Source organism: Coloeus monedula, assembly GCF_965178545.1.
Source record: "Coloeus monedula genome assembly, chromosome: 4".
Classification (NCBI taxonomy): domain Eukaryota; kingdom Metazoa; phylum Chordata; class Aves; order Passeriformes; family Corvidae; genus Coloeus; species Coloeus monedula.
Window position 1 is genome coordinate 63,731,105 of NC_138784.1, and position 26,793 is coordinate 63,757,897.

General features: G+C 36.5%; 1 protein-coding gene across 1 annotated transcript in view; it reads left to right on the plus strand.

Annotated features, from left to right (window-relative positions):
• Positions 1 to 4,357: 4,357 nt before the first annotated feature.
• The window catches only part of ORC5 (origin recognition complex subunit 5), a gene marked incomplete at its 5' end in the record, with an annotated part of 60,446 nt that continues 38,010 nt past the window's right edge, over positions 4,358 to 26,793 (plus strand). The window contains 11 exons of the mRNA XM_082280810.1: positions 4,358 to 4,468; positions 5,933 to 6,025; positions 7,930 to 8,124; positions 11,740 to 11,814; positions 14,167 to 14,278; positions 14,638 to 14,768; positions 16,488 to 16,536; positions 17,089 to 17,179; positions 19,316 to 19,368; positions 21,486 to 21,598; positions 24,997 to 25,044. Coding sequence (XP_082136936.1) covers positions 4,358 to 4,468; positions 5,933 to 6,025; positions 7,930 to 8,124; positions 11,740 to 11,814; positions 14,167 to 14,278; positions 14,638 to 14,768; positions 16,488 to 16,536; positions 17,089 to 17,179; positions 19,316 to 19,368; positions 21,486 to 21,598; positions 24,997 to 25,044 — 1,071 coding nt within the window. The remainder of the gene's footprint in view (positions 4,469 to 5,932; positions 6,026 to 7,929; positions 8,125 to 11,739; positions 11,815 to 14,166; positions 14,279 to 14,637; positions 14,769 to 16,487; positions 16,537 to 17,088; positions 17,180 to 19,315; positions 19,369 to 21,485; positions 21,599 to 24,996; positions 25,045 to 26,793) is intronic.

Below are 26,793 nucleotides of genomic sequence, written 5' to 3' on the forward strand. Positions count from 1 at the left end.
TGTCAAAACTGTGATAAATAGCAGGCCATTTAAAAAAAATAAAACTGTACACAAATTTGTATAGATAATCATAAATCAGTTGTGGGGTTTTTTTTGGGTTTTTTTTTGTTTGTTTGTTTTTGGTTTTTTTTTTTTTTTGCTTCTCTTTATCTAATTTCATTCAGGTTGGTTTTGGTCCATTAATTTACAATGTGTATCTAAAGACCTGAAATACTGTTCAGGCCAAGCTATGATGATTGTGCATGTACATGCATATTTATGAAAAAAGCCTGACTGCTAAAAGTAAGTCATACTTGATTCACATAAGTCTTATTTACTTATTTAACATTTCACCCAGCTCGAACTACGAAAGGAATTTATCACTTTAGCTTTCATAACCCAGCATGCAGTTGTCACATTTATCCCTCTAATACAGTGTGCACTGCTGATGCATAACTTCAGCTGTAATTTGAACCTATGGTTATGGATTTTCAGAGCTTGACTGGAGCAGAGGCTCCACAGACTTGGATTTAACAGGTTTTGTGCATGAATCCATGTAAGTTATGTGCACTTTAAATATGTAAGTTAGGCTCTACTTGTCCACAAAAATCAGATTTGTTACCTGGCGTGCAACAAGCCAGTAATTATACACTCAAGAGAGACATTGATTATTTATTTCTGAGTTGCACAAGCCTGGGAACTTGATGGTATTCCAGAAATCAAGCACCCTACCAAAACTTTTTACTATTTACACATTTTAGCAAACTAAGGAATTAGTGTTAATTTCCTACAAGTTACAGAGTTCTTTTATTAATTAGTATTCTCTCTTCTGTGAACTAATGATGCTCTCGCTTCTCATGCTAATTAGTCCGCATGCTCAATCTTTCTCTTCTTTTGGGTCTGGGGGTTTCTTGGGTCCGTGGTCACGATCTGCCCCTGTCGGAATTGCCTTTTACCCAGTCGGAGCTGATTTAGCACAGATGGCTTTTTCAGTTTTCTCTTTATCTCGGGAGTTCTGCCAACGGTCCTTGTAGCCCATAAATCCTGCATCCTTTGTGTCCACCAGCAGCGGTACATCCTTCTTCGCAAGCCTTGTTAACCTCCCCCGAGGTCTGACATCGTTGAAACATGTCCAGCCCTAAACCTTAACACGGCCACTCTACCAAGCAATTCGCCGTTCTATCACCTGGACACCACTTAGAGCTTGCTAGCCTCTCTCTGTTTCACGGATTAATTCTACATTCTTGTTGATTGGATTTCAATGCATGCAAAGATCAAAGAACATCCTTTCTCAAGGAAAAGTTTACATGTTCCGCATTTTACAACACCCTCACGCCTGTCCCCGTGGGATAAATGCCTCAGCCCTAGGGCTCCTACAGCGGCACACTGCCCCCGCGCCTCTCCCGGTAGGATAACACAGGATATCCTCTGGGACATCCCTCTTGGGTAAGCGCCGGATTCCCCTCACGGCCGCCCCGCCCCGCCCCAGGCAGACCCGCCGTCCCCACAGCGCATGCGCTTGGCCGGGGAAGGCGGGGCGGCGGCGCGCGCGGCGGCGGGAGCGGGAGCGGGAGCGAGTGAGGAGCCGGTGAGAGGAACCGGGGCGGGCGGGAAGGAGGGCAGTGAGAAGCAGAAGGGGCAGAGTTGCTTCTGCTCCGCTTTCTCTGTGGGAATCGGTGCGGGAGCGAAACCAGCCGCGGGCTGAGCCGCCCGCCGGGCCGGGAGCACCCTCAGCCTCGCACACGCGTGGCGGAAGGAGCCCTTAAGCTGCGCTCTGTGGAGGCCGGGGGTCGTCATTCCCCCTCAGCTGAGGCACGCCTGTGCCAGCCAGGGGGCTTGTAGGGCCTGAGGGGCCGCAGAATCGTGCTAATCTCTTAAGTGCTGTCATTTTTTAAATGTCATCTTTTATGCTAGAGCGTGAAAAGGCTGCCAAGTGTAGGTATTTTAGGACCAGTGAGTTGAGAGAAGTCCTAGTAAATCATGAAGTCCCGCCATGAAGTTTAATTTGTGCTCTTAACAGCCTTACTTGGTCTCAGCTGCAAAGTAAGTGCTTTTTGCACCTTCCTGGTCTGGTTGGAGTCGCACGTACAACCTTCCCCGGCCTGGAACATCCTGAATTCAAGTTTTGGCTGACACTTACCGTTGTGTTATCATTGCCATGTAATCTAAATTAATTGTTTTGTGAACACGTTGCTCTAAGCATTCTTTCTTTTGTGAGCTCATGAATGGGGTCCCGTTGGAGATAAGACGCCTACATACAGCCAGTGGAGATGTAGGTTTTCATCCAGGGGCTGAAATGTGTTTGCCATTTGCAGGGGTGTGTGAGAAGCAGACAGGGCTGGCGGGACGGTGCAATCAGCAGGCGATTTGTGCTTCCCCGGAGGGAAGTTTGGCTGGGAATGGCCTTGAAAAGCTGTAGTACTTTATGGCTTTAGACATATTTAGGACACAGTCAAGCCCTGTCCTCATGCAGCCAGTGGAGAAAAAAGGCTGTCTTTTTTTTCTTAAATTTACACAACTTTTTTCAGCCTTTTCTAGAACTTTTCCCCCACTTGTTTGTCCTTGGTTTTAGAGGCTCCTGTCATAATTTTTTTCTTTTCATCCTTCATATACGTAGCTAATTTTTTAGAGAGCAACCTTAATCAAGCTGTTTGGGTTTTTGTGTCTTCACTCTATTTTGAATAGACAACTGAATAGATATTATGGAGAGATGCACAGACCCATTCAAAGCTGATAAAATGGGCCAAGGCTATTTTTGTGGTTCTCTGTATAGGAAATAATTTGCTTGATACATATGATTATGGGGTTTTTTTGCCCCTGATAGCAGGATTACTTTGATTTCCCATACTTAATATGTGATTGACTTATAAATAGACTTATTTTTCAAGTCACTTCAAACCTAGTGTCTTGATATCTAACTGTGTCTTTATTATGTCTGATATGATAATTTACAAGTACTGGATTACTTATATTATCAGGGATGTCCTTTTTTTCCTCATTAATTCCACTTATTTTCCTGTTGATGATTCTACAATCCCAGCTTTTGCCTCAGAAAGCATTGAAGGCAAAGTGTAAAAATAAAAGAAAAAAAAATCTTTTCTCAGATCTATTTATGGAAATACTTACCAGAGATTAGTCCCAAAAGGAACTCTGTTTTAAACTGTTCTATAGATACATTTGCATTTACTAACCTCCTTGTACCCCAGTGGCTCTCCTGTTAGCGCAATCCGCTATTGCATTTCTCCTTCAGAACAGTTTTTTTCCTTTCCTCTGCTATTTCTGATCTCTTCTGCTAACTTAATCTTTTTTCCTGTGCTGTTGTACTTATATCCAGCATAACATGTTTGTTTAAAAGTGTTTGCAGTGCTTTGTTTATTATCTTGATGTTGATAACATAGAGATAATCCTGTCAGTTGATATCCTTATTGCCTTAATGAAATTTCTAAACTTTCTTTTTGATTGTCAAGTTATGTTATGTTTGACAAAGTCAGAATCCAACTGTTGAGGTTACTTCAGTTGACTCTCTGCATGTTGTCTGTATCACAACAGGTAAAAGTAGCATCTTTCCAGCAGCTTTGGAAGTGCAGACAAAGTATGTCTTTGGCTGAGGTGTTTTTCTATATTCAGTCACTAAAATCCGGCCTTCCCAGTGTTACAGCAATCAAGACCTTTGTTTTTCCTTGTCTAGTCCTTGTCTAAAAAGTAGATTGGTGTTAATATTACAGTTTTATGTAACTGGTTTGGACTCCTACTATTTTTAAGGAGTATTTCTAGTCTTTGCCATCAACTGGATTTTCTTGATATGCCTCTGCTGCTTTCAAGATGGGGTAAGCGTTCCTGTAAGCAGCCAGAGAGCTATTACTTTGTCATCCTTATCTTTCCTTATGTCCTATGTCTTTCCTGTTGTTTGTAAATCCTATTTTATTGACTGTTCAGGGAGGTGATGATCTGTGAATTATCTACTTTACTTATTTTCATTCTCTTGCTACTTTTAAGTGTATATAAAACCAGAACTAAATATGTAATTCCTCAGTTAACTAAACTAGGAAAATTCATTCTTGTATTGATTGCTCATATCCTGTGTGCCTTTCCATTTTGATTTGCTTTTTTGCATTTTGTCTGGTGTGGAAATGTCTGTATAATGCCTTACATAGTTAAGACCAATTTTGCCAAAGTCTTTTTAATCTATCATAGTTACACCCTTATCCTGAGCTAGAATGTCTGTTTAGTTTTTATGTCAATTCCAGTTTGTTTCCCTTTCATGCATATGGAAGCAAATAATAATGAAAACTTTTTATTTTCCAGATCACTCTATTTCTTGTCTCTGCACCTCAAAAGGGACGTGCATGTTTAGGTGACTAACTACAGGAATATCAAAATGCCTAATCTTGAACATCCAGCATACCCAGCATCTGACCTGCTTCACTTGGAAAGTTTGGTGCCATGTCGAGAATCCCAGGTGTCCATGTTGCTGTCAATATTTGGAGAGGTAGTGCTTTTTGTATTCTGTGTTTGAACAGAACAGACATTCCACTATCTTGGAGGGGAGAATAGAAATTTAAGAGTGTTTTTTTGATGTCATGAACATGCTTTGGTTGTCTCTTTGTTGAGGTTTTATTTTTTGTTACCCATCTTTCACATTAGTGTTTGGCAGTAGGTTCCAGTACATTGGAAGGTTGAAAGCTGTCTTGCAGCTGGAAGGATTTAAACAAACTTAAAGGTATTTGTGCCTTGCTCTCTCTGAAGCCACATTTTGCCACGACTCTGTTCTGTCTGCCAGTTAGGTCCGGGGAGTAAGCCTCTTCTTTTCGGACCTAAAGTTCTGGGGTAATTTTTTTTCAGTGTCAGTGTGGAAATTCTGTTTGGTTTTGACGTGTTAATCTAATATCTGAGTGCCTAAATTCTAAGTACATTCAACTGTTCTGATTCTTAGTAGTTTTGAGGCTGGTCGTAAGAGTCAGAAATCACTGGCTTGTTAATTGATTCTGTTACTGCTTCACAAAACTGTGGTAAAAAGTAATAGGGATTTTTATCTGCAAACTTATAAGCAATTTATATGTCTGCTTACATTCAGTAGCAAAATGGAAATTTGTATCTGTTTTCTGTCTTTAACTATGGATAAAAATAATAACATCAAATTACAGCATTCAAGTTTTATATATATATTACAAGCATAGTGGCAACAACTCTTCTTAAAAATAGATGCTTAAATTCTTGATAAATATACAGATGCTCTAACCTGCATGTCTTGCACAAGAGTGTTTCATCTTGGATAAATTGAATAGTGTTTTTCATAAAAAGCATGAATTTTATTTTTGTGTTCATTTTTAAGTCAAGATACAAAATTCTTAGAAATGAAACCACAAAAATAAGTACCTGTTCAGAATGGAAAAAAAAGAACAATTCAGTTATTTTCCCTGCATCTTAAGAAAAAAATTACATGAAATAAACAGCGTCAAGACCATTAAATAAATAGATACATAAAATATTGCCTTGTGAGAGAAAAGTAGGCTTTACCATCTCCACTTGCATACCATTTAATTATTTTCTGTTTGGTGCTAATGAAAAGGCAATTTGTAGTGTTTGCAGAAGGTAGGGCAATGTATGGCTTGCAATTTGGGCTTGCCAAGATTTAGTTTCAGTTAGTTAACTAATTTGAATTAAGAGCCCGCTGCTTTTCTCTGTGTGTGTGTGTTTTTGTTGTTTGTTACAGCAGTTTCACTGACAGTTATGTGATACTTGATTCTTGCAACTTACCCTCCCATCATTTCAGTGAAGATGAAACATAAAACTTGATTGTGTTAATTCCATAATAATTGGTGTATTTTATATTTAATGCCTCAATTTAGAAGATAACTTTTCTTTAAGAGGGAAAGTTCATTGATAAATCTTTCATCTATTGAGTGAGAAAGAAGAATTGAAACAGCAACAACTTTTTTTTTTCTCCCCTTAGCGTCAGCAGTTTAGTTTTCCATCCATCTTTATCTATGGACATACATCTAGTGGAAAGACTTATGTGATGCAAACTCTTCTAACTACCTTACAGGTAAGAATGGTCACAGTGGATATTGAATTTACAATTTATAACCATGGTTCCTCAAAACAGCCTCTACTTTCTCAAAATGGTTTGTTTCCTCAACCATTTCTGCCTTCCTGATTCTTCTCCTTCACTTCGTGTGTTGTGAATGCATCACTCTTCTCACTAATGCACTTAGGATAAAATGAAGTTGTACATACTGAGATAAGATATAAATCATAATAACTTTTAAGAAAGTTTAAAAAAGATTAAAAAGGAGGCAAATATTGTTCAGCTTGTCTCCATGACTTAGCCTGAAGCAGCTCCATTTACTCCTTGTTTTAATTTTTCCCAAAACATGTTTTAAAGTCCTCCTAAGTTGAAGGGTGTCATTACAGAAATTTTCATCTAGATCTGTTAATATCTCTGTTTTTGTCAGTCATGAAATTCAGGGATTTAAATCCAATGACAGGTACCCACTTAATGCCTAAACCATAAATTTCCACTTATGTTTCTATGGCCCTGGTGCTTTTGGCTTGTGCACAGTGAGTTCATCACTTTTCTGCAGGACTGGGTTTTATGTGGAAACCCCCTTCATAGAAAATTCTGCAGAGGGAGAAGAGTAGAAGGCAGGGTTTTGTGATTCTCTTCTGTGAAGTAGCCTTTTCATGCATTGCTCACAGCACTGTGCTGACCTCTGGCACTGTATCCAAAGATGTGGCCAGACCCTGGAAAGCAGCTGGTTCTAAGCAGCAACTCTTTCTACAGAATGTCTTGTACCATGTTTTGGTGTCTCCTATGTAGAGGTATGAATCGCATCTGAGGCACCTGGCTTTCCTTCTGCTATGGAGGTGCAGCACTTTGAATAGCTGCTTTTGGTGATGTAGCCCTTTCCTTTTAATGGTGTTCAAAATCATATAAAAGCTTTTTATTACCTGCTATGAGTGGATTGCCAGCATGTACTTCCCCACATCTGCTGAATCATATGCTATATATTGTATTTTAAGTAGAAAGACTGGAACGAAGTACTTGGATTTTTTTTTACTTTTTTTGGTTATAGACAAACACATTCCTCCATCCCAGTGACTAATGTTTTCCAGAGGTTTTAATGTTAAGTGTGAAAAAGAGCATCTGCCTTACCAGAGATTATGGAGTTGTGCAGATAAGCTATGTCTTAAAAATAGGGTTGCTAGAAAATTATCTTTTTTTGCCTTACATAGGTTTGACTACTGGTAATATTTTGTTGGTTATAGTGTCTTCTATTTAAAGACAAATGATTGTAGATTTTCAGTATTACTAAATTGATACTGATAATGTATCTCATACCCTGTGTTTTTCACTCACTCTTGGCTCTGAAAAGATCTGGTTTTCTAAAAGTACTCTTCACAATCATGCTGATCACACAAGTCTGATATAGAAGCTTACACTTTATCATTTGTGTGCACTGAATGCCAAAAGCATTCAGAGTAATTCTGGGGAGCGTGCTCCTAGATTACTTTCTTTGTAATGTAAGTTTGAGATGTCTGTGTTTTCTAGACACTGTAATTTGTAATAAGACATTTTATGATACTGTAATGTCTTACAATTGTCTAAATTTCTTTGAACTAATGCTGTTTGGTTTTCTTTTTATGTATTGCTCACAATTTTTCAACAAACTTAAAGGATACATTGTGTTTCAGCTTTTAAACATAATTAGAAGGTACATGGTTCCACTTGAACATTCATCAGCTCTCTTCAGTTTGTGATACATAGTATTTTGACTAGGTACATAATTGATCCCTTTTTTTTTAACAAGTTTTTTTTTTGTTTTGCTCTATATTCTGTTGGCAGGGTATGGTTTCTTTCATTCTCTCATATGGAGCAGAAAACTATTTCTGGAGTATTTACACTGAAAAAGCCAAATACAGTTGTATCATTTTTCTTGTTCTCTTCAGCTTCCTCATGTGTTTGTGAACTGTATGGAGTACTTTACATCACGACTTCTTCTAGAAGAAATTCTCATCCAGTTGCAAAGCTCTTCTGACACAGAGCAGGCCTGTCCTGTGCATTGTGATACTTTGAATGACTTTGTTCGTCTGTTTAAACAAGCTGTGGCGAGTCGGGAGCTTCAAGATCAAACATTATACATTGTAAGTAATTTCATTTTATTGTCCAGTGCCATTCTTGCTAAGAGGGTGTAAGTAATTGCTATCAATAATTTGACTATGAAATGTGTGCCTCATAGAGCAGTTTGCACAAAATTTTGCTGTAGACCTCATTCAGAACCTGCTGACAGATTCCTTCTGTTGGTTTACGGGCTTTAGGTGAGGTTCTCTATTTTTGCTGGTTTTACAATTTTTTTGACAGAAAAACTATATAGTATAACTAATAATGAGCATAAATTATACCACACATTTGAATTGGAGTATCAAACCTAACCTACAAAATGGTACCAGTAGTCAAACCTACCTAAGGCAAAAAAAGATGATTTTCTAGCAACCCTGTTTTTAAGACATTGCTTATCTGCACAACTCCATAATCTCTGGTAAGACAGATGCTCTTGTAATAGTGTTACAAAGTATTTAAATCTAGAGAGCCTGTATTTGTTTTATTATTAGTGAGTCGTGCTTATCTGTTTCCTTGTGAAAGTAGCTTCACAAATGGGAAAGCAGAGGTGGGGAATAGGGCAGAAGGGAATATGGAGTATGCAATTGACAAGGCTTGGTTGGCTAGAATAGAGCTTAAGAATAATATTAAGGAACTGAAATGCATAACTTCTGTAAAAGTGCTTTTGAGATTTTTCATCTTCAGCTACACTTTCGGCCCTCTGAAACAGGACCTGTAGTTTTAAAATTAAGGTGGAAAAAAAGGTTTGCAATGAAAAAATTGATGATATGCTCAAGTGGAATAAACAGCAGATTGCAGGAAAAATAATCAGAATTTAGGTTGCAGGAATGATTGAATCAATGTAGTACTAGAAGACTAGGATTTGGTTTAGGTCTTTGGGGTTTTTTAATGTGATAATCGTAACTACATAAAGGGGTCAAAATTTGCAGACATCTATAACAGCATTTATTGTGCTGAGAGATGAACATGGAAACAAGTTTTAGTCATACAAGAGGTCTGATGAAAGGACAATATGAAGGCTGTAGTATTAGTGATGTGTAAATGTATATATATATTGTGGACCTGCAAAATATACAGACTGAAATTTCAGGCCAGCAGTAGGAATTCAGGTTTTTTTTAAAGAGTTGAAATTGATTATATAAGAAAACAAGAATGTGGTTAAGATTGATTGCTGTGAGAAACATGCAGGGTGATTACCCGGGGTCATTGAGCTCTCAGTGTGCCCATACTGCTTTGGGCGTTTTTTGCAATCAAACAAGAAGTTCATAATTATACCGAACATTCTTCATTCTGTTTCACAGGTTATAGTTAAAGAAGTTTTATTTTCATTTAAAAATACTTTGCCACTGAGTTAAATAACTTCACATCATGTTTAGTGGAAACTACTATCTCATAGTTTCCTATAGGTCACAGGGTTAATAAATTTGACGTACTTCTTAAAAATGCAATGAAGAAAACAATGTGCCAACATGTAAAACAGATAACAAGTTATAAATAGACAAGTAACTCACTGTCACAAAAGTGTGTTGGCATTCGTCAGCAATTCCATAAGCACAAAATTTATCTCTCTAATAACTGTCAGTGAATTTCGCGAAATACTTCTTATGGTAAAATTTTACTTTCAGATTAATATTTGGATTAAAAACTATTCTACTGCAGTAAAGAATTCTTCATGTATTCTATGAAAATTGGCATCACTCAGAAAATTAGAAAGTTCTTGAACAACGGTTGTAGAAAATAAAGCATTAAATAACTACAAAGGTTCAATTGTATCATGAAAATAGTTGTTGCATATAAAGAATTAAGTATTAAATTAGTATTTCAGTTACCTTCTGCATGGGAACAGACAGGAATGGGAGAAATCAATTCATATTTATTAACTTATGCCGTCTGGATTTATTGTAGAGCAGTTTAAATTGAGACTGATGGAAAACCAGCATGCTGCTAGCATAAACTGGCAATGCTAACTTATTCTATTTAATTTCAGTAGTAAATAATGCAATATTTCAGCTCAATTAACTCAATAAATTAAGATAAATGTTTACTTTCAAGAAAAGGAATCTCAGTTTTTCTCTTAACCCAAGCATAGGTGCTGAATGCTTGTGATTACTTATGAAAAATGAATTTATTCATTTTAACGACCTGAAAAATTGGAGCAGATATAACTTGTAGTCATTTATACATTTACAATATTTAGCACTTACAGAAGTATCAAGCTACTTTTTTAATGTAAGTGAGCAGCCAGTTTTAGAAAGTATAGGCTTTTTTAAAAAATTGTAGAGAGACAAGTTTACATGGACACTAAAGAATAAGACATAGATTTATAGACCTGGGGCAAGGCTATTTCTGTGAACCACTTGACTTTTTCCACAAGCCAGGGTCACAGTGTATTTTTTCTGCTGTAAGTAGGAACTGTAGTTTGTTTCCCATTTAACTAAAAAGTGCGATCTGCTCAGGTCAAGACCTTAAATCTTTGTGTTTGGGAGCTGCATGTCACTGGGTCCAATAACCAGTATTTTATTAGTAAAAATATGTAGCCTCTCTTTGGTCTGTAGTGTGAAGCAGTTTTCATTCCTGAAGTCATTTATTACATGAATCAAATACAGGTACCAATATAAAATCATATGTTGTAGTTTTAAATAAATTCCCGAGAAGTGTGAGATACTCATGCAGAGAGAGTTCTTTCAGGTTTGTGTGGTAGGATTTTGAAATATTTTCAGAAAATGTTTGCTTGTCCACATAAAATTCTTTTCCTTACAGTGGGCAACAGAAATGATAGATGTCATAAGATTTTGGTAGAGTGAAGATATGTAATAGGATAGAAAATATAACTTTCTAGGGACCTATAGTTTTTATCTCAGCAGCAATAATTCAAAAGAAGTAATGAATTTCAGATTTAGATTTATATTGCAAGTAGTATATAAGCCACAAAAGAAATGTGTTTCTATTCTCTTTTTCCATTCTTGTCAAGATTTTAGGGGTACTGGGAATACACATTTTTTACCAAAGGATAAACATGCATGTCTTCATGCTTCTGTTTTTATTCTCCAGACTCCAAAATGTTATTTGCTTAAGTTGTTTCTTGTTAATCTGTACATATGCTACGTATCTGTTACTGCTATGTGGGGTTTGCCTACAATAAATCCTGTAAATTTCTAGGCTACAAACTATGGCAAGAAAAGTTTTTCTCAAAATTCAGTTCAGTGAATTCCAGATGATAGCTAATTTTTTGAAAATATCAGCTCTTACTTGTTTCTGAAAAATAATTTCATAGTGGGAAAAGATAACTCTCCTAGAAGTAAGCAAGTATTTACAGTGCTACTGTACTGCATGCACTTTTAAAATATAAGAAGAATTTTGAGCAAAAACTGAGGTTTCAATGGTTGTTAAGGATATAATGACTTTGTTGTGATATTCTTGACTGGACTTGAATAATAGTTCTTCCTGCCATGAGGCATGAGAATGTTGCTTGTCTAGGGATTGTATGCTTTTTAGATGCAGAGCTGCTTGGGCTTCCTGGAAGCACATTTGTAGCAATAATCTCTCCAATTCAGTTTCCAGCAGCTAAGAATTTATTTTAAGTCCATGCGAGGGTGGAAGTTGACTTTGTCTATATAATATAATTGTTTTGTTAAAAGGTTCTGGATAGAGCAGAACAGCTGAGGGAAATGGAAGCAAACATCCTGCCAGCATTTCTTAGGCTTCAAGAGTTGGTAAGTGTCTGGAAAGAAATTATTGTATGTGTCCTGCATATTGAAAGTAACTGAACATGTGGTATCTGTACGTCCAGGCTCACAGATAAGTGATTCTTTAGATGAGAAAAGTTGCAAAATTAACCCTCACTCCCCCAAAACAGTGGTCAAAACTAGAAACCAAACTAGAATTTAAACATTGGGAGATTTTTTTAGACACTTTAGGTTTTTTTTTTTTAAATTGTGGTTAATGGTATCTTATTTACAATCTGATGTGTTGTAGATTCTTTGGAGGCTTGTGTCAGATATGTAGCTGTCTTTTCTAGATTATTTGTCTTTTTAAGAATGAGATCTTCAGGAGACTACCAGCTGTTTAATTTGGCTGGAGCTGCGCAGCTCAGCAGCTGTGAATGTGCTTTGACTTGCTAGAGTTTTCTCACACTTCTCCTGGAATTGTGCTGCGGTAGGTTTCTGATTGGAGTAAACCACTGTGTGCTTTCCTTTCTCACTTCTAAAGCATCAAAGCTTTTGCTTTGAAATAAGGACAAATGGTACATTTTCTAAAAAGAAACAAGACAAAACCAGAAGTTGCTGGTACTTTGAAATGTCTGAACATGTAAATAGCTGAAATTATACTTGTTATCTCAAAGCTTTTAGTGGTGCTCTTAATCTTCTGGTCACATTGATTTCTCTATTGAATGAAGACTGATTCACAGCTGTGTTCTTAATCCTGACAGCTGGTGCATTTTCTGTCTCTTTTTGTCTGTTCTGCCCATGTTCTGGACGATGCTGCTCCTAAAGCAGAAACAACCTGTTCTGCAGAGAAAGGAGGCAAAATTGGGTTTATAATGCTGTTCAGGGATCACAGCCCCATAGACTAAAACTTAAATGTTTCAGAGGAACACTCCCAAATTCAAAAGTAACCTCCAAATAAGCTTGTCTGTCTTCTTGAATGCTGATATTCCAGTTGCCTGAATTCTGGATTCTGGACTGAGGAGACTTTTTAAAGCAATTGTGCAGCCAGTGTTGCAGAGGAATGTTGTTGGTGCAAATCTACTGCATCTCTTCCTTTCCTGAAGTGAAAACAGACCAGAAACTCCACTAGTAGTAAAGGATATCATGGGACTGGAGGGTTGCTGCTGAAGAATAGGTCCAGGATGCTTGATTTCTCTGAGAATTTTGGTGGCAAGCGCTGAAGTTCTTTATATTGGATGATCAGTCAGGAAGTAAACTGAACATATCTTAGTACTTGTGTCAGCTGAACATTAGGAGTTCTAGGAGAGGAAACCAACAGAAAGAAATGCCGGAAGATACTGTCTCATTGAAAGGGCAAAAAATATTTATGTTCCATTAAAAAAAGGAAGAAGAAACAGTAAAGAATATGGGTGGGTGCCACTTCACCAAGAAGTGGGAAAAGTGAGTTAAAAAAAAGAAGATTCTCACTAAATTTCAGGGAAAGGAATAGCATTTAAACTTCTTTTAAGTCATTCATAGCTCATATTCACAGCACTGTCAATTCAGTCAGGTTCCTTCCTTTTGTTTTATGGAGGTGCCTCAATAGTTTTCAAATGTCTTTCTTGAAGAACCATATTTAAAAACATCTTTTGTTATTCAGAATTTTTGGTATGGTTGCAAAAACCTTGCAAAGAGGGAGAATGACACATCATCTTCACATATTAGTTTTAGCTTCATATTAAGTAGCTAATATTTTTAAGGGTGACCAAAATAAGGAATATTGTTTGTAATATGAAGCATTTTGTTACTTATTGACCAAAACATCCAACCTGAGGCGGGTATTTTGTCAATAAAAAATTGGTTAAAAAGAATATGTTACTGTGAACAGCCTCAATTTTGGTAACTAGTAAAACAGTTGGGAGAGTAAACAGGTAATACTTACTACATGTTTGGTTTGGGATGTATGTGTTTGTTTTTAAAGACCAGATTGCCTTTAAAATAAAGTACAAGATAGCTTGGTTCCAGAAGTGCTGAGATTTCTTTTTGCTTTTTAACTTTTCCTGTTTGCTCTGAAAGTCTGTGCTTAATTACTAAAGTAAAATGTTCTCTTAATTTTGGGATGGAATCTATTTGGTATTGTGTATCACCCCATAAAACTTACATGTCAGTGAAATGGCAAGGGTTGGAGAGAAATATCATATAATTATGAATATTTGCAAATGTATGAGCTGCCTGATTAGGCCAGCTGAAGCTTTAATACAAATTACTAGCATAGTAATAAACTCTGAATTCAATGGTTTTTGTGAAGCAGAAAAGTCACAATAATAATTTTTCTCATTGATGCTCTAACATGCACTGTTATTTTGTTATTTCTCTGCCTGTCACTTTCTCATTCAGTTTTTTCTCTTCCCTGTGTAGACTGACAGAAATGTGACAGTTGTCCTGCTCAGTGAAATAGTGTGGGAGCTGTTCCGTCCAAACGTTGGATGCTTTGAGCCATTCACCATGTATTTTCCTGATTACAGCATAGGTAAACTAATTTTTAAACCTGATTTTTGGGGGTTGTTGAACACTTTGTCAAAAGGCCATTCAAAAGTTGTTTGCATGTTTATCAGTGTGCCTTTTACGGAACCTGGAATATGTAATAGCTACTGAAATGTAAAAGCCTATATTCACACAACCTCTAAAGGTCTTGTCTTTTTCCACTTGCCAGAACATCTCAAAGTAATGTTTTGATTCCATGACATTTGCTGGTTCTTAAAATCAGTGTAGGTTTCGTTGGATTTTGTTGCGGTTTTTTTTAGTGATGGCTATTGTTTGTTTTTCCACAAATGTGGTCAGTTTATTAAGTTGGCTTTAAACAAGCAACGTTTATTTTTGTTTAAACAGGACATCTGCAGAAGATCTTGTCTCAGAATCATCCCCCAGAATATTCTGCAGATTTCTACTCTGCATATATCAATATTTTGCTTGGTGTCTTCTACATGGTCTGTAGGGACCTGAAAGAACTTCAGCATCTGGTGAGATGAGCTTCTTTAGAGTTGTTGTTTTGTTTTGGGTTGTCTTTTGCCAAATGAAAGTCTATGTTTATTGTTGCTCTGAAAGTCAAGATTTATTGTTGAATATGGACAAAGAGAAAATTAGAGAATATAGGATGTTTTGGGTTGGAAGGGACCTTAAAGATCTAGTTCCAGCTCTCCTGCCATGGGTAGGGACACATTCCAGTAGACCAGCCTGCTCAAAGCCTCATCCAGCCTGACCTTCAACACTTCCAGGGATGGGGCATCTACAGTTTCTCTGGCAGCCTGTTTATGTCTCACCACCTTCATAGTAAAAGAGCCTTCTTCATATCTAGTGTAAATTTTCCCTCTTAAGAATGTGTTAGCTTAAAATGCAGTTGCCCTAAAAATCCCTAACAAAAGTTGCAGTCGTTTTGATGGCTGTAAAGGGCTTCCAATGCTGTGTGGTTTTCTGGTAATACATTGAAAGTATTTGGAAAAAGGCATTTTAACCATATAATGTAGTAGCAAACAAACTTAACAGAAGAAAATTAAATTACTTGGTGGTGACCTTTGCATAAGAAAAGCTTAATAACAATAACAAACATCTTATTCAATTATTATTTAAATTACTGTGTTCAAGGAAATGTTACGAGTTTGATGGTATCAGCGAACAAATTGGTGCTCAAGAGATGATCTGAATGTTCTGCCTGTGTTTCCCTCAGGAACATATTGCTAAATTTCAGCTGAACTTGTCTGTTAACCATACAGGTTTTATATTTAAATGAGATTGCTGGAGACAGAAATAGAAAACAGGGGGTCACAGTTCCTGCAGACATGTACTTGAGTGGCTCTGCTTAAGAGAATTTCATTAGCTTTAGATGCACTATTTGCTTGTGCAACACTATGAAAATACTTATGTGATTGGACCCTAAATTCTTTTATGTGGTTGACAAGTCTCTTCTGTAGAAGATAGTGACAGACACATAAAACTGAATGTAGGCTTCTGAACTCCTTAGTGTCTAATATAGATTCTAAATGTATATGCTATTATGTGTGATTACTAATAATACATTCTGGAATTTTATTAGATTTATAAATGGAAGTTACTGCATTGAGTTTTATATATTAGCACAGAGATTTATTAAAGTGCAGTAGGACAAAAAGAGAATGAAATCTGAGGATTGGTGTTTTTCAAAATTCTGTGTGATATTGATGTAAACATTTTAGAGGAAAGTCTAGATTATAGTGTTGTCAAAAATCTCTTAATCTTCAGGCAAACGAAGTTCATTTGCATATGGAATATGTTAGCAGGTTTTTTTGTGATTAGTCGATTTTTTAAAATAAATAATTTCTGCGTGTGTTTAAGTGTGCTGAACTTCTCCTGCAATGGAAAGTTTTATGTGAAAATGAAGGGAGTAAGTTCATGAAAACATTTTTATTGCATTTATAATGATAAATTGTTATGTTAGTTTAAAACAATGCAACCCCTTGCGTACAGTAAACAGATCTTGCTGAGCTCAAAGCCATGTAACTTGTGATAGATTGCTTCTCTTTGTATTTTATGGTATAAAAATGTTACCATGTTTTACAGTGTAATGTTTGTAAGCAAGTGGCATAATTATTGACTGCAAAAGAATTTGTTGGTTTTGCAAAGGAATGAATTACCCTACTAGTTATACTCTGTAGCTGGATCAGATAGGTAGTACTTTAATGTGTTCTATTTTTTGCTTTCTGTAGGCAGCACTCAATTTTGCTAAATACTGTGAACCAGTGGTCAGAGGGGAAGGTAAGGCGCTGTCCTTAGTTTGAGCGGGTGTATGAGAGCAGGTGCTGTTCAGTGGGTTTTGGTGAAGATTTTGCTTTGATCCTGTGGCGTGGTGACACAGTGGTTCTCAGGTCACGACAGCACTGCTTGTTCCAGTCATAGCCAGTCATTAGCACTTGCAGCAGAAGCGGTACGTGGTATTTGGTGGTAGTTTTTTAGGAAACAAAGATGGAAATACCCTGAAAATTTTCTTTCTTCCTATAGATCTTTCTCCTCACTCAACCATCAGGATTTCTACAAATTAATGTGATAAGTTATTTCTCTGTTGGGGCCTGGAGAAGACAGAAACCAAGAGGAGAGGTTCTGTCAAACTGACACAGATTATCTCAGAATAGTCATAGAGGAACAGGTGCTTGCTGGATGGATGGTGGTGGTGCATCATCCTAAAGCAGCACGTCAGAATCAGGGTGTTAGACTGTGTCATGCTTGTGACTGTTCAGGTGTCAAGGATGAGTTTTGTATGAGTGTTGTATGAGTTAAATGTTTAATAGAGTTGATTCTGGCTTGGTGCAGCAAATGAACGTGACACCCGCAAACTCTGGAAAAATATTGAACCTCATTTGAAGAAGGCAATGCAGACTGTTTATCTCCGGGAAATATCCAGGTAATTTGGAGAGCATGGGTTTGTTTGCTTTGTTGAGGTTGCTGTTTTTAACAACCTTCCTCTCACTGTGTTTCATGGCTAGTGTTTCTTTTCTGTTAGATGTAATCTTTTTTCTTTAATGTGGATTTCTTTATTGCCATACACTGCTAGAAATAGTATATCTCAGGAGGAAATTTAAACAAAATGGTATTTGTAGCATATAATGGATTCAATAAGTAAAGCAGTGGCAGCAGGTTTTGTTCTCCTTTTCACTGAGGCTCGATCCATTTTCTGTAATGTATGGAACTACCAAGCATGGAAATCCCTCACCAGAATATACAGACACTGTTTAAAACACACTTTGCCATGTTTGTTAGCTCGGCAGATCCTCACGGAACTAAGGATGTGTGCAAGCCTCAAAATTCTTGAGACATTACAGATTCTGAGTATCTGTGTTTCTTAGCTTTTTTTGAGAGCTAGGTTTGTTTGCTGACTCTACTTTCTGACCCCTTATTTTCTTTTCCAAGGACAAACTTTTTCTTACATGGAATTGCCATTTTTGACAGCATTAAAATCTGGTGTCCTGTTAATGGCTATTTCTCGTGATACTGCTTTAGATTCCTTGTTTATTTTGTAAGCTGCCAGACTGCTAGAAAAAAGGATGGTGGTGTTCATTCACAGTGGTGATAATTGGCTTAGGTTTAATGTTCTCTCCACCTTTAAGATTAGAGTGATTCTGTTGTTACACCATGTAAAGAGAGATCATTCAGTATTGCTTGTTTTCTTTATCTTGATAAAAACATACTGATTTCTTTCCTTTTAATGTCATTGAGGCCATAGGGTATTCTGGTCACAACCTGAGTGCATAGTAGAAGCCTTTGCTAGTGTTTTAGAGATGTCTCCTTCAAAAAGAAATTGATTTTGCTTTGTGCAAGCTAGGCTTCACTGTACAATGCAGCATTTTTCTGTTTGGCTCAGATATTTACTTGTATTCAATATTGATCTTCATTACACAATCTACTCGGGATCTTCCTGACTTTTTATATTGTGTAATTGCCTACTCTAATTAAGTTATAATAAAAGATTATGATACAAAATAGCTTGTGAATTGTTTTCAAATAAGTAATTTCCCTCTACAGTTTTCTTTGATTATAAATTTGAGCTTGACTTGATTTTTATTAGAAATTTCAGCTTTCTGTCCAGGATTTACTTCTGTGTACCAGTAAATGTTTCAGGAATTAAAGTCACTATATCAGTTTTTCTGGCCACAGAACTATGATTACTCTGAATTTTTCTTGACCATGCAATTTATAGCAATAGAACTTTGCTATCATCTGTTGTGCTACCTGAACTGAAAGGAAAATGAACCTTTTTTTTCTGCCTGTAAAATAGACATTGGATAAAACCTTAACTCATTGATGAGTTGGTTTGTCATTCATTGTAATTTAAGTATTACATGAGCTCTCATTACACTGTTTTCATAAGTTTATGGCTTATGGCTGATAAACCCTGTTCATGAAGAGCTTTAAAAAACAAGCGAAAACAGCTTTAACAAATTTATCTTTTTTTAATCCCCTTGTGGCATACAAAATGACCCAAAATACGGAATTTCTAGCAATGTCATTCCTTAATGGAAGTTTTAAAGTGAATTTTTTTGCTATTGTTTAGGAAGATACCAAACTACTTGAGGGCATTTTTCACTGACAGGATAATCCGTCTTGATGACTTCCATTGACTTCAAAATTACATTATGAAGTAATTATAGTATTTTTCTCACAAACATAAACAGTTATTAAGCAGATTAAAAAGAATCAAAACTATCAGTGTTTTTACTTTTTTTCCAATTCTGCATTATTCTTGAAACTTGGAACGCTGTGGATATTTGCTTACTCGTGGTGGTTAGATGGGAAGGAATGGGTCTTTTATGCCTTAATCAAACATTATTTTTCGCTTTTTTCTTTTTTTTCAAATACGTAGTCTGCAGATTATTAAAACTTACATGCGAGCTAGTAGGACCTTGTATTTTTAATTATTCTCTCACTAACTGTATCCTAGCCAGTGTCACAAAATTAAAATATACATATACCAAGCAGGTCGTTTGCTCTAAAAGGCTAATAAATACTTCATTGTTACATATTTGCATTATCTGTCTTTCAGCTCACAGTGGGAGCGTTTGCAACATGATGGTGGAGAGCCTGGGCAGTTAAAAGGTATAAAACACAGTAACTGTGCAGGGGTTTGTAATGTGGAATGTGCTTTTCAGTTTGACTTGGTCACTGTCATCTGAGAACACATGAATGAAACTACACAGACAAGGCTTCCTGTTAGTCTTCGGTTACAGTTCAGGGTAATCAAGGTTTTTTGAGGCGTTCTACAAAGGACTATTTTTCCCCTATCATGTATACTGGGAGTAACCTTTCCTAATACCCTTTGCAGGTAAAAGCAGTCTTCTTTACATCAGTATTTCTTATGTAAGAAGGGGTGAGGAGTGGCCTGACCCCTGATGGTCAAACCTCTGTGTGCGAGCTGGCAGAATTGTCCAAGTAGGGAGAAGAGAATGTTGTACCTGGTGTATTGCACTGGATTAACACATTCCTAAACAAACACATGTCCTGTGTCCAGATTTCTTGGCAAAGAGAAATGTCAGAACTGCAAGTGTTCTCTTTGTTCTTTCCTTGAACAAGTAGAGCTTTGTTGATTTTATACTTCAGACAGGCTGGAAAGTTGAATCTCAATATATTTGTCAGCCTTCATTTACAATTTAGGAAGGAATACTAAAATATTTTCCTGGTGATGTCACTTGGTCGTGGTCTTTTGACCAGTTTGTAGTTTGGGAACACTTTTTTGTATTATTTATCATGACAAATAATTTCTTTAGATAAGCGTAATCATCAGACTGTTTCCTGTACTTGGTTTATGATTGGTGTATTTTCAACATTTTTGAACAAAGGAGTTTGATTCAAAGGGTTTTTATTAAACTGCCTCCCAGGTGATCATGAAATATTTTGCCTGACAAGCTCAAGAAGGGAGACTTCATTTTAAAATGCATTTTCATAGGTATATGTAGTAAGAAAAAATGTCATGTTGTTAAACAGCATTTGATAGCAACATGCTTAAAAAGAAATTCTAATAAATAAAATTCTAACTCTAATAAAGGTATACATCATCAAATAGTTCTGTGTATGATACAATATTGGCTGACCAGAAGAATGGAGAAAAACCAGATGTTTTTGTATTAAACTAAATTGTGTATCTGTAAGAGTTTATTTGGTGTTGCATTTTATAATTAGCATGCAGTACAAGAGAATCTCTTGATTGTAAATGAAACTAAAAGTGCTGTTCTTTTGTGTTTACTTGAGAGGAAATCATGATTAGCTCTCATCTAGAATACCTCTCCTTATAGTGTGGACCCTGAATCGTAACTTTTGAACATATTTAATTCTTTGATCTTTATTTGCTGATATTTGTGGATTAAAGCATAAAGGTACAGGTACTTCACAGAACAAGGAACAAGAAGCTCTTGAAGTAAAAAACAGAGCAAAGAGGGCATGAGAGAAATGCTTTAATGGTTTCTGCAGTTAGCCAGCTGATGAAGGATGGTTTGATGATCCTATTCTTATGCATAAGCATGTAAAACAAGAGCAGGGGACTGTGAAGGTAAAAAATACAAAGTAAAAAAGAGGGGAAGCAAATGTTCACTAGACTGTAGTTCTTGTGGGTTTTAATGTGTGTATTTATTCTTAATTAAGTATACATGTGTACAAAGAGGCAAAATCAAATGGATCAAGTTTAAAATTTTTAAAACATTTTCTTTAGGATATAGAACAGTGGCTAAAAATTGTTAGATGAGCTATTTTTCAGAAGTGCAGCACTGCTGCATTCTTCACCATGTCAGCCTTGTTCCTGGACAAGCTGTTTGGTGGTCTGGAGCAGTCTAAAGGTTGAATCTTGAAAAAAATTGCCGTTGTATTTAAATAGCTCTCTTCATCTGCCTTGTTTGCCAGAAAAATTCTCTTAAATGACAGTAGCCTGCAGTTATTTATATGTTTTTTTCAGGAAGATTTATGAATCTCTGATGCTTCACATACAGTTGCTGAGAGTCCAAAAAGGTTTCAGGATGCTAGTTTAGCTTTGTGCCATGCTTCTTGGCCCTTCCCTGAGTTTGTATCTGTGATAATGGAGCTGAGAAAGTAGCCATACTCATTTAGTTATGGCACTAGAGCAGGAGAGAAGGAAAAGAAGAAGAATGCAGGGAAGTCTAATTTAAAGTTTGTGGATGTTCAGACTGGTTTTTGGTTAACTCATAAACTGTTTGTTTACTTTATAGGACTTTCAGCACATACCCATGTGGAACTTCCTTATTACTCCAAATTTCTTCTAATAGCTGCTTACCTTGCCTCCTACAATCCTGTTAGGACAGATAAGAGATTCTTTCTTAAGGTAATAAGATTAATTTCTTAGTGCTATTAACTGGATTCCTGCATATTGAATTTCCTAGTTTGAAACTCTTCAACTATTCATTTTGAGCTCTGTGCTTCATTTGATTTGAAGAGCAGCTTTCTATAGATCACATGCTCTGATGGGGTAATGATCACCTAGTGATTATAAATGTCTAATAAACCAAAATTCCTCTTCATGTCAAATTATGCATAACATTGTTGCACCATGAGCACTGTGCTTTGCTTTTCTAAGTTGATACAGCTTTGTTTTGAAAAGATTTTAGTGGAGTGACTGCAGTGTCCTTAGTTAAAAGCCACACTTAAATTTCCAGAGTAAGGTACAAACCACAACTGCCTTGGCCTTTAATGAGGTAAAATGACTTAGTGCACTGTTAGGTTATTTGTACGGTTCTAAGTTTCTGAAACAGAAACATACAAGCAGTTGCTTTTGCAGAAGGTGTGGTTACATTGGCTGATACGTGTTGCATTGAAATGGTGGTAATGCATGTTTTACGATGAGTGTATTAATCGTTACTACCAAATCCTGGCCTAAACTTTATTTTCTGTAAGATCCTGCCATGTACAAGTTAAGGGGTTTTTTTTTTCTTCTTTTTTCCTCTGGGCTAAGTTGTGGTTATACTGCAGACAAGTGCTGTAGTGCTATTGTTGTCTTTCTCTTCCTGACCCAAGACCTTCAAGCTGCTCAAGCCTGCCTCACTGCCTCATTTTAAGTTACTAATTTGACAAAATGTAAGTGGGAAGACAGATATCAGAAAAGCGATGGGGCAGATGGGCTTTCTATACATTTTACCAACTACTACAGTATGTATTGATACATGCATGTATATATAAATGTATGGTATTCATGATGGATAGGTGTAACCAGTTAAAGAAAATGAGGGCAGGACAAATTTGTAAAAATATTATTTTCTTCCCTCTTAAAAAAAAAAATCATAGATACACATTTTGAGAAGTCACTGCAGTTCCTAGTGATGATATGCTAGTACATTTTCAGTTTAAACTGTGGTATGATCTTACTGAAAGCTGTAGGTGTTTCACCCTTCTATTTAGTCCTTTCCTGTATGGAGGGTTACTTGTAGTAAGTGTAGATAGGCAACTTTTCTTTATGGACAAGCCTTGTTCTTTGCACTTGGCTGAAGCATTTTCTGTGCTAGAGATTTATTTGCTGAAGAATTGTTTCTACACAGAAATGGGAAAGCATGCAAGAGTCAAGTCTGTAAGGCACATTATCAAAATGTGCCACATCTTCCTTGTGTTTACTGAGCAGCTTTTTCAAGTTAATTCTTTTCCTTTCTCCCTTTTTAGTATTTCTCTCTGAGTGAGTTTCCACTCTTGCACATGAACTGTACTAAACTTTTGTATAATAAACATGATTTTCTAAGGTTTTTGAAGCAGGGACCATGAAGCTATTTCTGTCAGTGCTATCAGATATTTTTCCCAGGAACTGGTGAGTCAGAAGTCACCATTTTTCCTGCGTGTCATTTGGTATCAGTTAGTCCTTCATAAGGTCTAAAATTGAACTTCAGAAATAGCTGCATCTCAAAGCCCAACAAAGCCAACACTTTTGGGAGGGTTTCAGGCTGGGTGTTTCTATGAGTCGTGCAAACAGTGAAAATAGAATATAATTTTTATCAGGTTTGTAATGAGATTCAGAGTAGATCACAGAAAAGCATCTTCTGGAGTGATTTAACTAAGGACTGGTAGAAGCAAAAGGGATGCAAATAAAAGATGGTAATTGAGCTGCTCATCTGCACTACTCTGTAGATGCTAGGCTGTACTACAGCTAAAAATAAAGTCACAATTTGGGGCAACCTGGAATGCTAACAGCCTGACAGAGCAGGGAAGTGATAATTGGTACCACTGCTGTTAGTTATGTGAGAATTCAAGAGCTTTGCAGTAGATTGAGAGAAAAATATGAAGCTGGTTTGGAAGAAAGTCTTTAAAAACAAGGAAGAATAGCTATATTTATGAATTATATATGAAATCTTTAATAGAAAACAGCATTAAAAGTGAATTGAAAGTTAGCTCTTAATTTTATGGGGTTTTGTGCTTGCACAGAAGTTGGGCACCATGTATACCACACAGAGATCCCAGCATAACCTGTAAAATGCATGAATGCAGTTTGTTGTGATCCATCCCAAGCATGCTGTGTAACCTCAGGCTTGATCACTTTCCTGTCCGAAAGGTCATGGTTGTCAGTGCAGTCATTTTTCCAAAGTCATGATATAGTTGTTACTTTGCTATCTCTAAGTGTGTCTGATATGTATTCACTGAATTAACTGTGGTTTTTTTAACCAGAAAAACCATGTGAAGTGAACCTTTAAGCCCTGTCTAATATTTAGCCCTTCAGAAGTCAGTCAAGAAAAACCACATTTACTGAGATAATTTTGACGTGGCTGAGTATTGAGGGCCACAAATACTAAGTACAAGATTTTAAACATTATAATGAAAAAATAATTCCTTCATTTGAGTTATTTTTTTCCCTGATTCCTTGAGCATGCTTATAAGGTATACTTCTCAGGGCTGTGGAAAAAATCATCAGGTGATGAAAGAGCACTTGACTGTGTTTAAAAAATATTACAACTCTCCTCTAATTTTACCTCACACCTCATCCTTCATGTCTCTCTTGGGTTTTTTTGTTTCTTTTTTAACCCATTCATTTGTAACACTGTTTACTATATTTCTGCCCTTGTCTTGCCCTCACATTTTCAATTGAGATCCAAGAGCACTTGATTATTTTATTTCAATAGTCCTTCCTTTCTTAAGAAAATTTTAAGAAGGTGCAGCTTTCAATTATGTTCTTTTCTTCAACACCCACCCCTACCCCTTTTTCCTCCCCTCCTCCTTCCTTTTGTCATTTAGCTCAAGAACCTTGAACTACCTTTGTATTGTATTGATTAAATTCCTGGTTGTCATTCTGCCAGCTTGTGTACTATCCAAATTCTAAAATAGGGTCAATAAAAGGTGAAAATTCTGGTGGATTTTATACATGGATACATTTTAGAAATTAAGATAGTCATCATCTGTCTTTTTCATTAGATGATTGAGGATATGAGGAGGATGAAGTCATATTAAAAACAAATTTTTACTACTTCTCATCAATTCCTGAGTAGATTAAAAAAACCCAAAACTTATGCATGTCACCAGAAAATATTAGCATGTTGTGTTTTGGTTTTGCACCATTTGGGACAAGGTGAAGCAAGAAGTAAGGCAAGTGTAATTTTAGGACTTATAGTAAGAATGATTGGTAGTAACATTAAAGGCAAATACTGGAAGTGTAGTAAAGAAGTAGACCTAGTGTAACATACTACTGTTTGTCGTATATACATTCTTTGTTGACTGTGTTAATTATCTTTGCTCTTGTCTGTTGTTTTGCAGCATCATGGGAAAATTAGAAAGACCAACTTCATGAAGAAGCATGAGAAGGTATGTATTTTATCTTTCTAAGCTGAGCTTGCCAGCAAGTACTTTCTTTCTTCTGTACTTGTGGGTTTGTATTTCATTTTGTGTCATTGATTACTGTAGAAACAGCAGAATTGCAGAACTAACAATTTTTGGTGCACTTGTTTTGTATGATACAAATTTCTGAGAGAGACATTTTTATTTTATTGAAACTGTAACATGAAATTGTCTCCTAAAGCCATATTTTTGTGTACAACAAAGTGTGTTTCATAAAGCTAGTTAAAGGACATCATAAGTGGAGTAGCCAAGTATCAGCATTTATCTCAAAAAAAAAAAGTTATATTCCTTAAAAGATTTTTATAGAAAGAATTCTATAGTGAAGGAATTGAAATACAGGGATAAAGATTACAGATGTGGTGTTATAAACACTCATTTACTTCAGTTGTTGTGACAGTATACCTTTGCTCAGAGAAGCTTGTCTAAAGTGTTTTACAGATCAGATTCACCTAACTCTCGTGGGTGCCTGCATCTAAACCAGTTTATAGCCCGTGCAGAGCCAGTTGATGCAGTCATTGGAGTGTAGGGTGTGATTTGGCTCACACTAAAGTAGGTTCTACTTTCAGGCAGATGAATTGCACCACAAATTGTATTGATTATATTTCTACTGGCTGTGTGGGAACTGAGGAAACTGGTTTGGCAGTCTGTACCGGCTTGGCAGGAAGCTGACATTAGATGAAATAAATCCTTCCATAAAAGTTTAGGGTACAGCAAGACTAAATATCTATTTTGTGATTCTTAACTATGTCAGTCCAGAAGCTCTGGGGTTTTTTTTTTAATTAGAACAAGTGAATCTTGTGAATGAGGAGAAGAAACTGACTTACCATTCTATTAATTGCCCTGTTGCTGATAAAAGCAGAATTTGTTGCGTTTCTTTGAATGGTTGTCCTGGAACAATGCTTTTCCAGTTTAGTGACAAGTGAGAGATCTTCTTGGTGAAGCTTGGTGAAGCAATTTTTGCAGGAGTGAACTTTTTCACGTATCAGTCTGTCAGAAGATCGAATGTGTTGGTGTGTTTATCTTGTGTGTCTGCTTCAGCTTCAGTCTAGGATTTGTTTTGTATCAGAATTTATGGCTTACCCCTGAACCTGCTTCATTTATATAGCAGCCAGAGAAGTCTGGAAATACTTTCTGCATTACAAAAAAAGGGAGAGGTATTGTTCAGTCTTCAAGTACATGCTAAAAAGATTGAAAATTCAGTCAATTGAGGTTAAGGAGTTTCTTCTTTTTGTGCAGATATTGAGCTCAGGTTAAGCTTTTACTCTTTAAAGAACACTTGGGGTTCTCATTCTTGTTTGTGACATTTTGGAATGTGAAATAAACTGCTTGCAATTGTGGGATGGTGAAAGACTTAGGCTAGGTAAACAGAGGGAACATGAAACTGGCACTGCACATAAAAAGCATGGCACATAAAAAGCACTGCACATAAAAAGTGGCAACTGAGGGAAAGTCTTTTTGAACAATGGATGTATTGCCTAGGTGGAAAGGTGATAGAGGACATACAGAGTTACTTGATGGCTATAAAACTTTCTTACCAGGTTTTCTGACTCTTTGTTTTTGAGAGATGTTGAGTCCCTTGCATTTTTATAAATACTATCCTGTGTAGCATTCTGCCTTATCTCCTTGCAGAGGATGTGTAAAATTCTAATTCTTTACCATGTTATGTTTGAAGGAATTTCTAAACCATTGTTGTTCTTCCAAGAATTTATTCTCTTA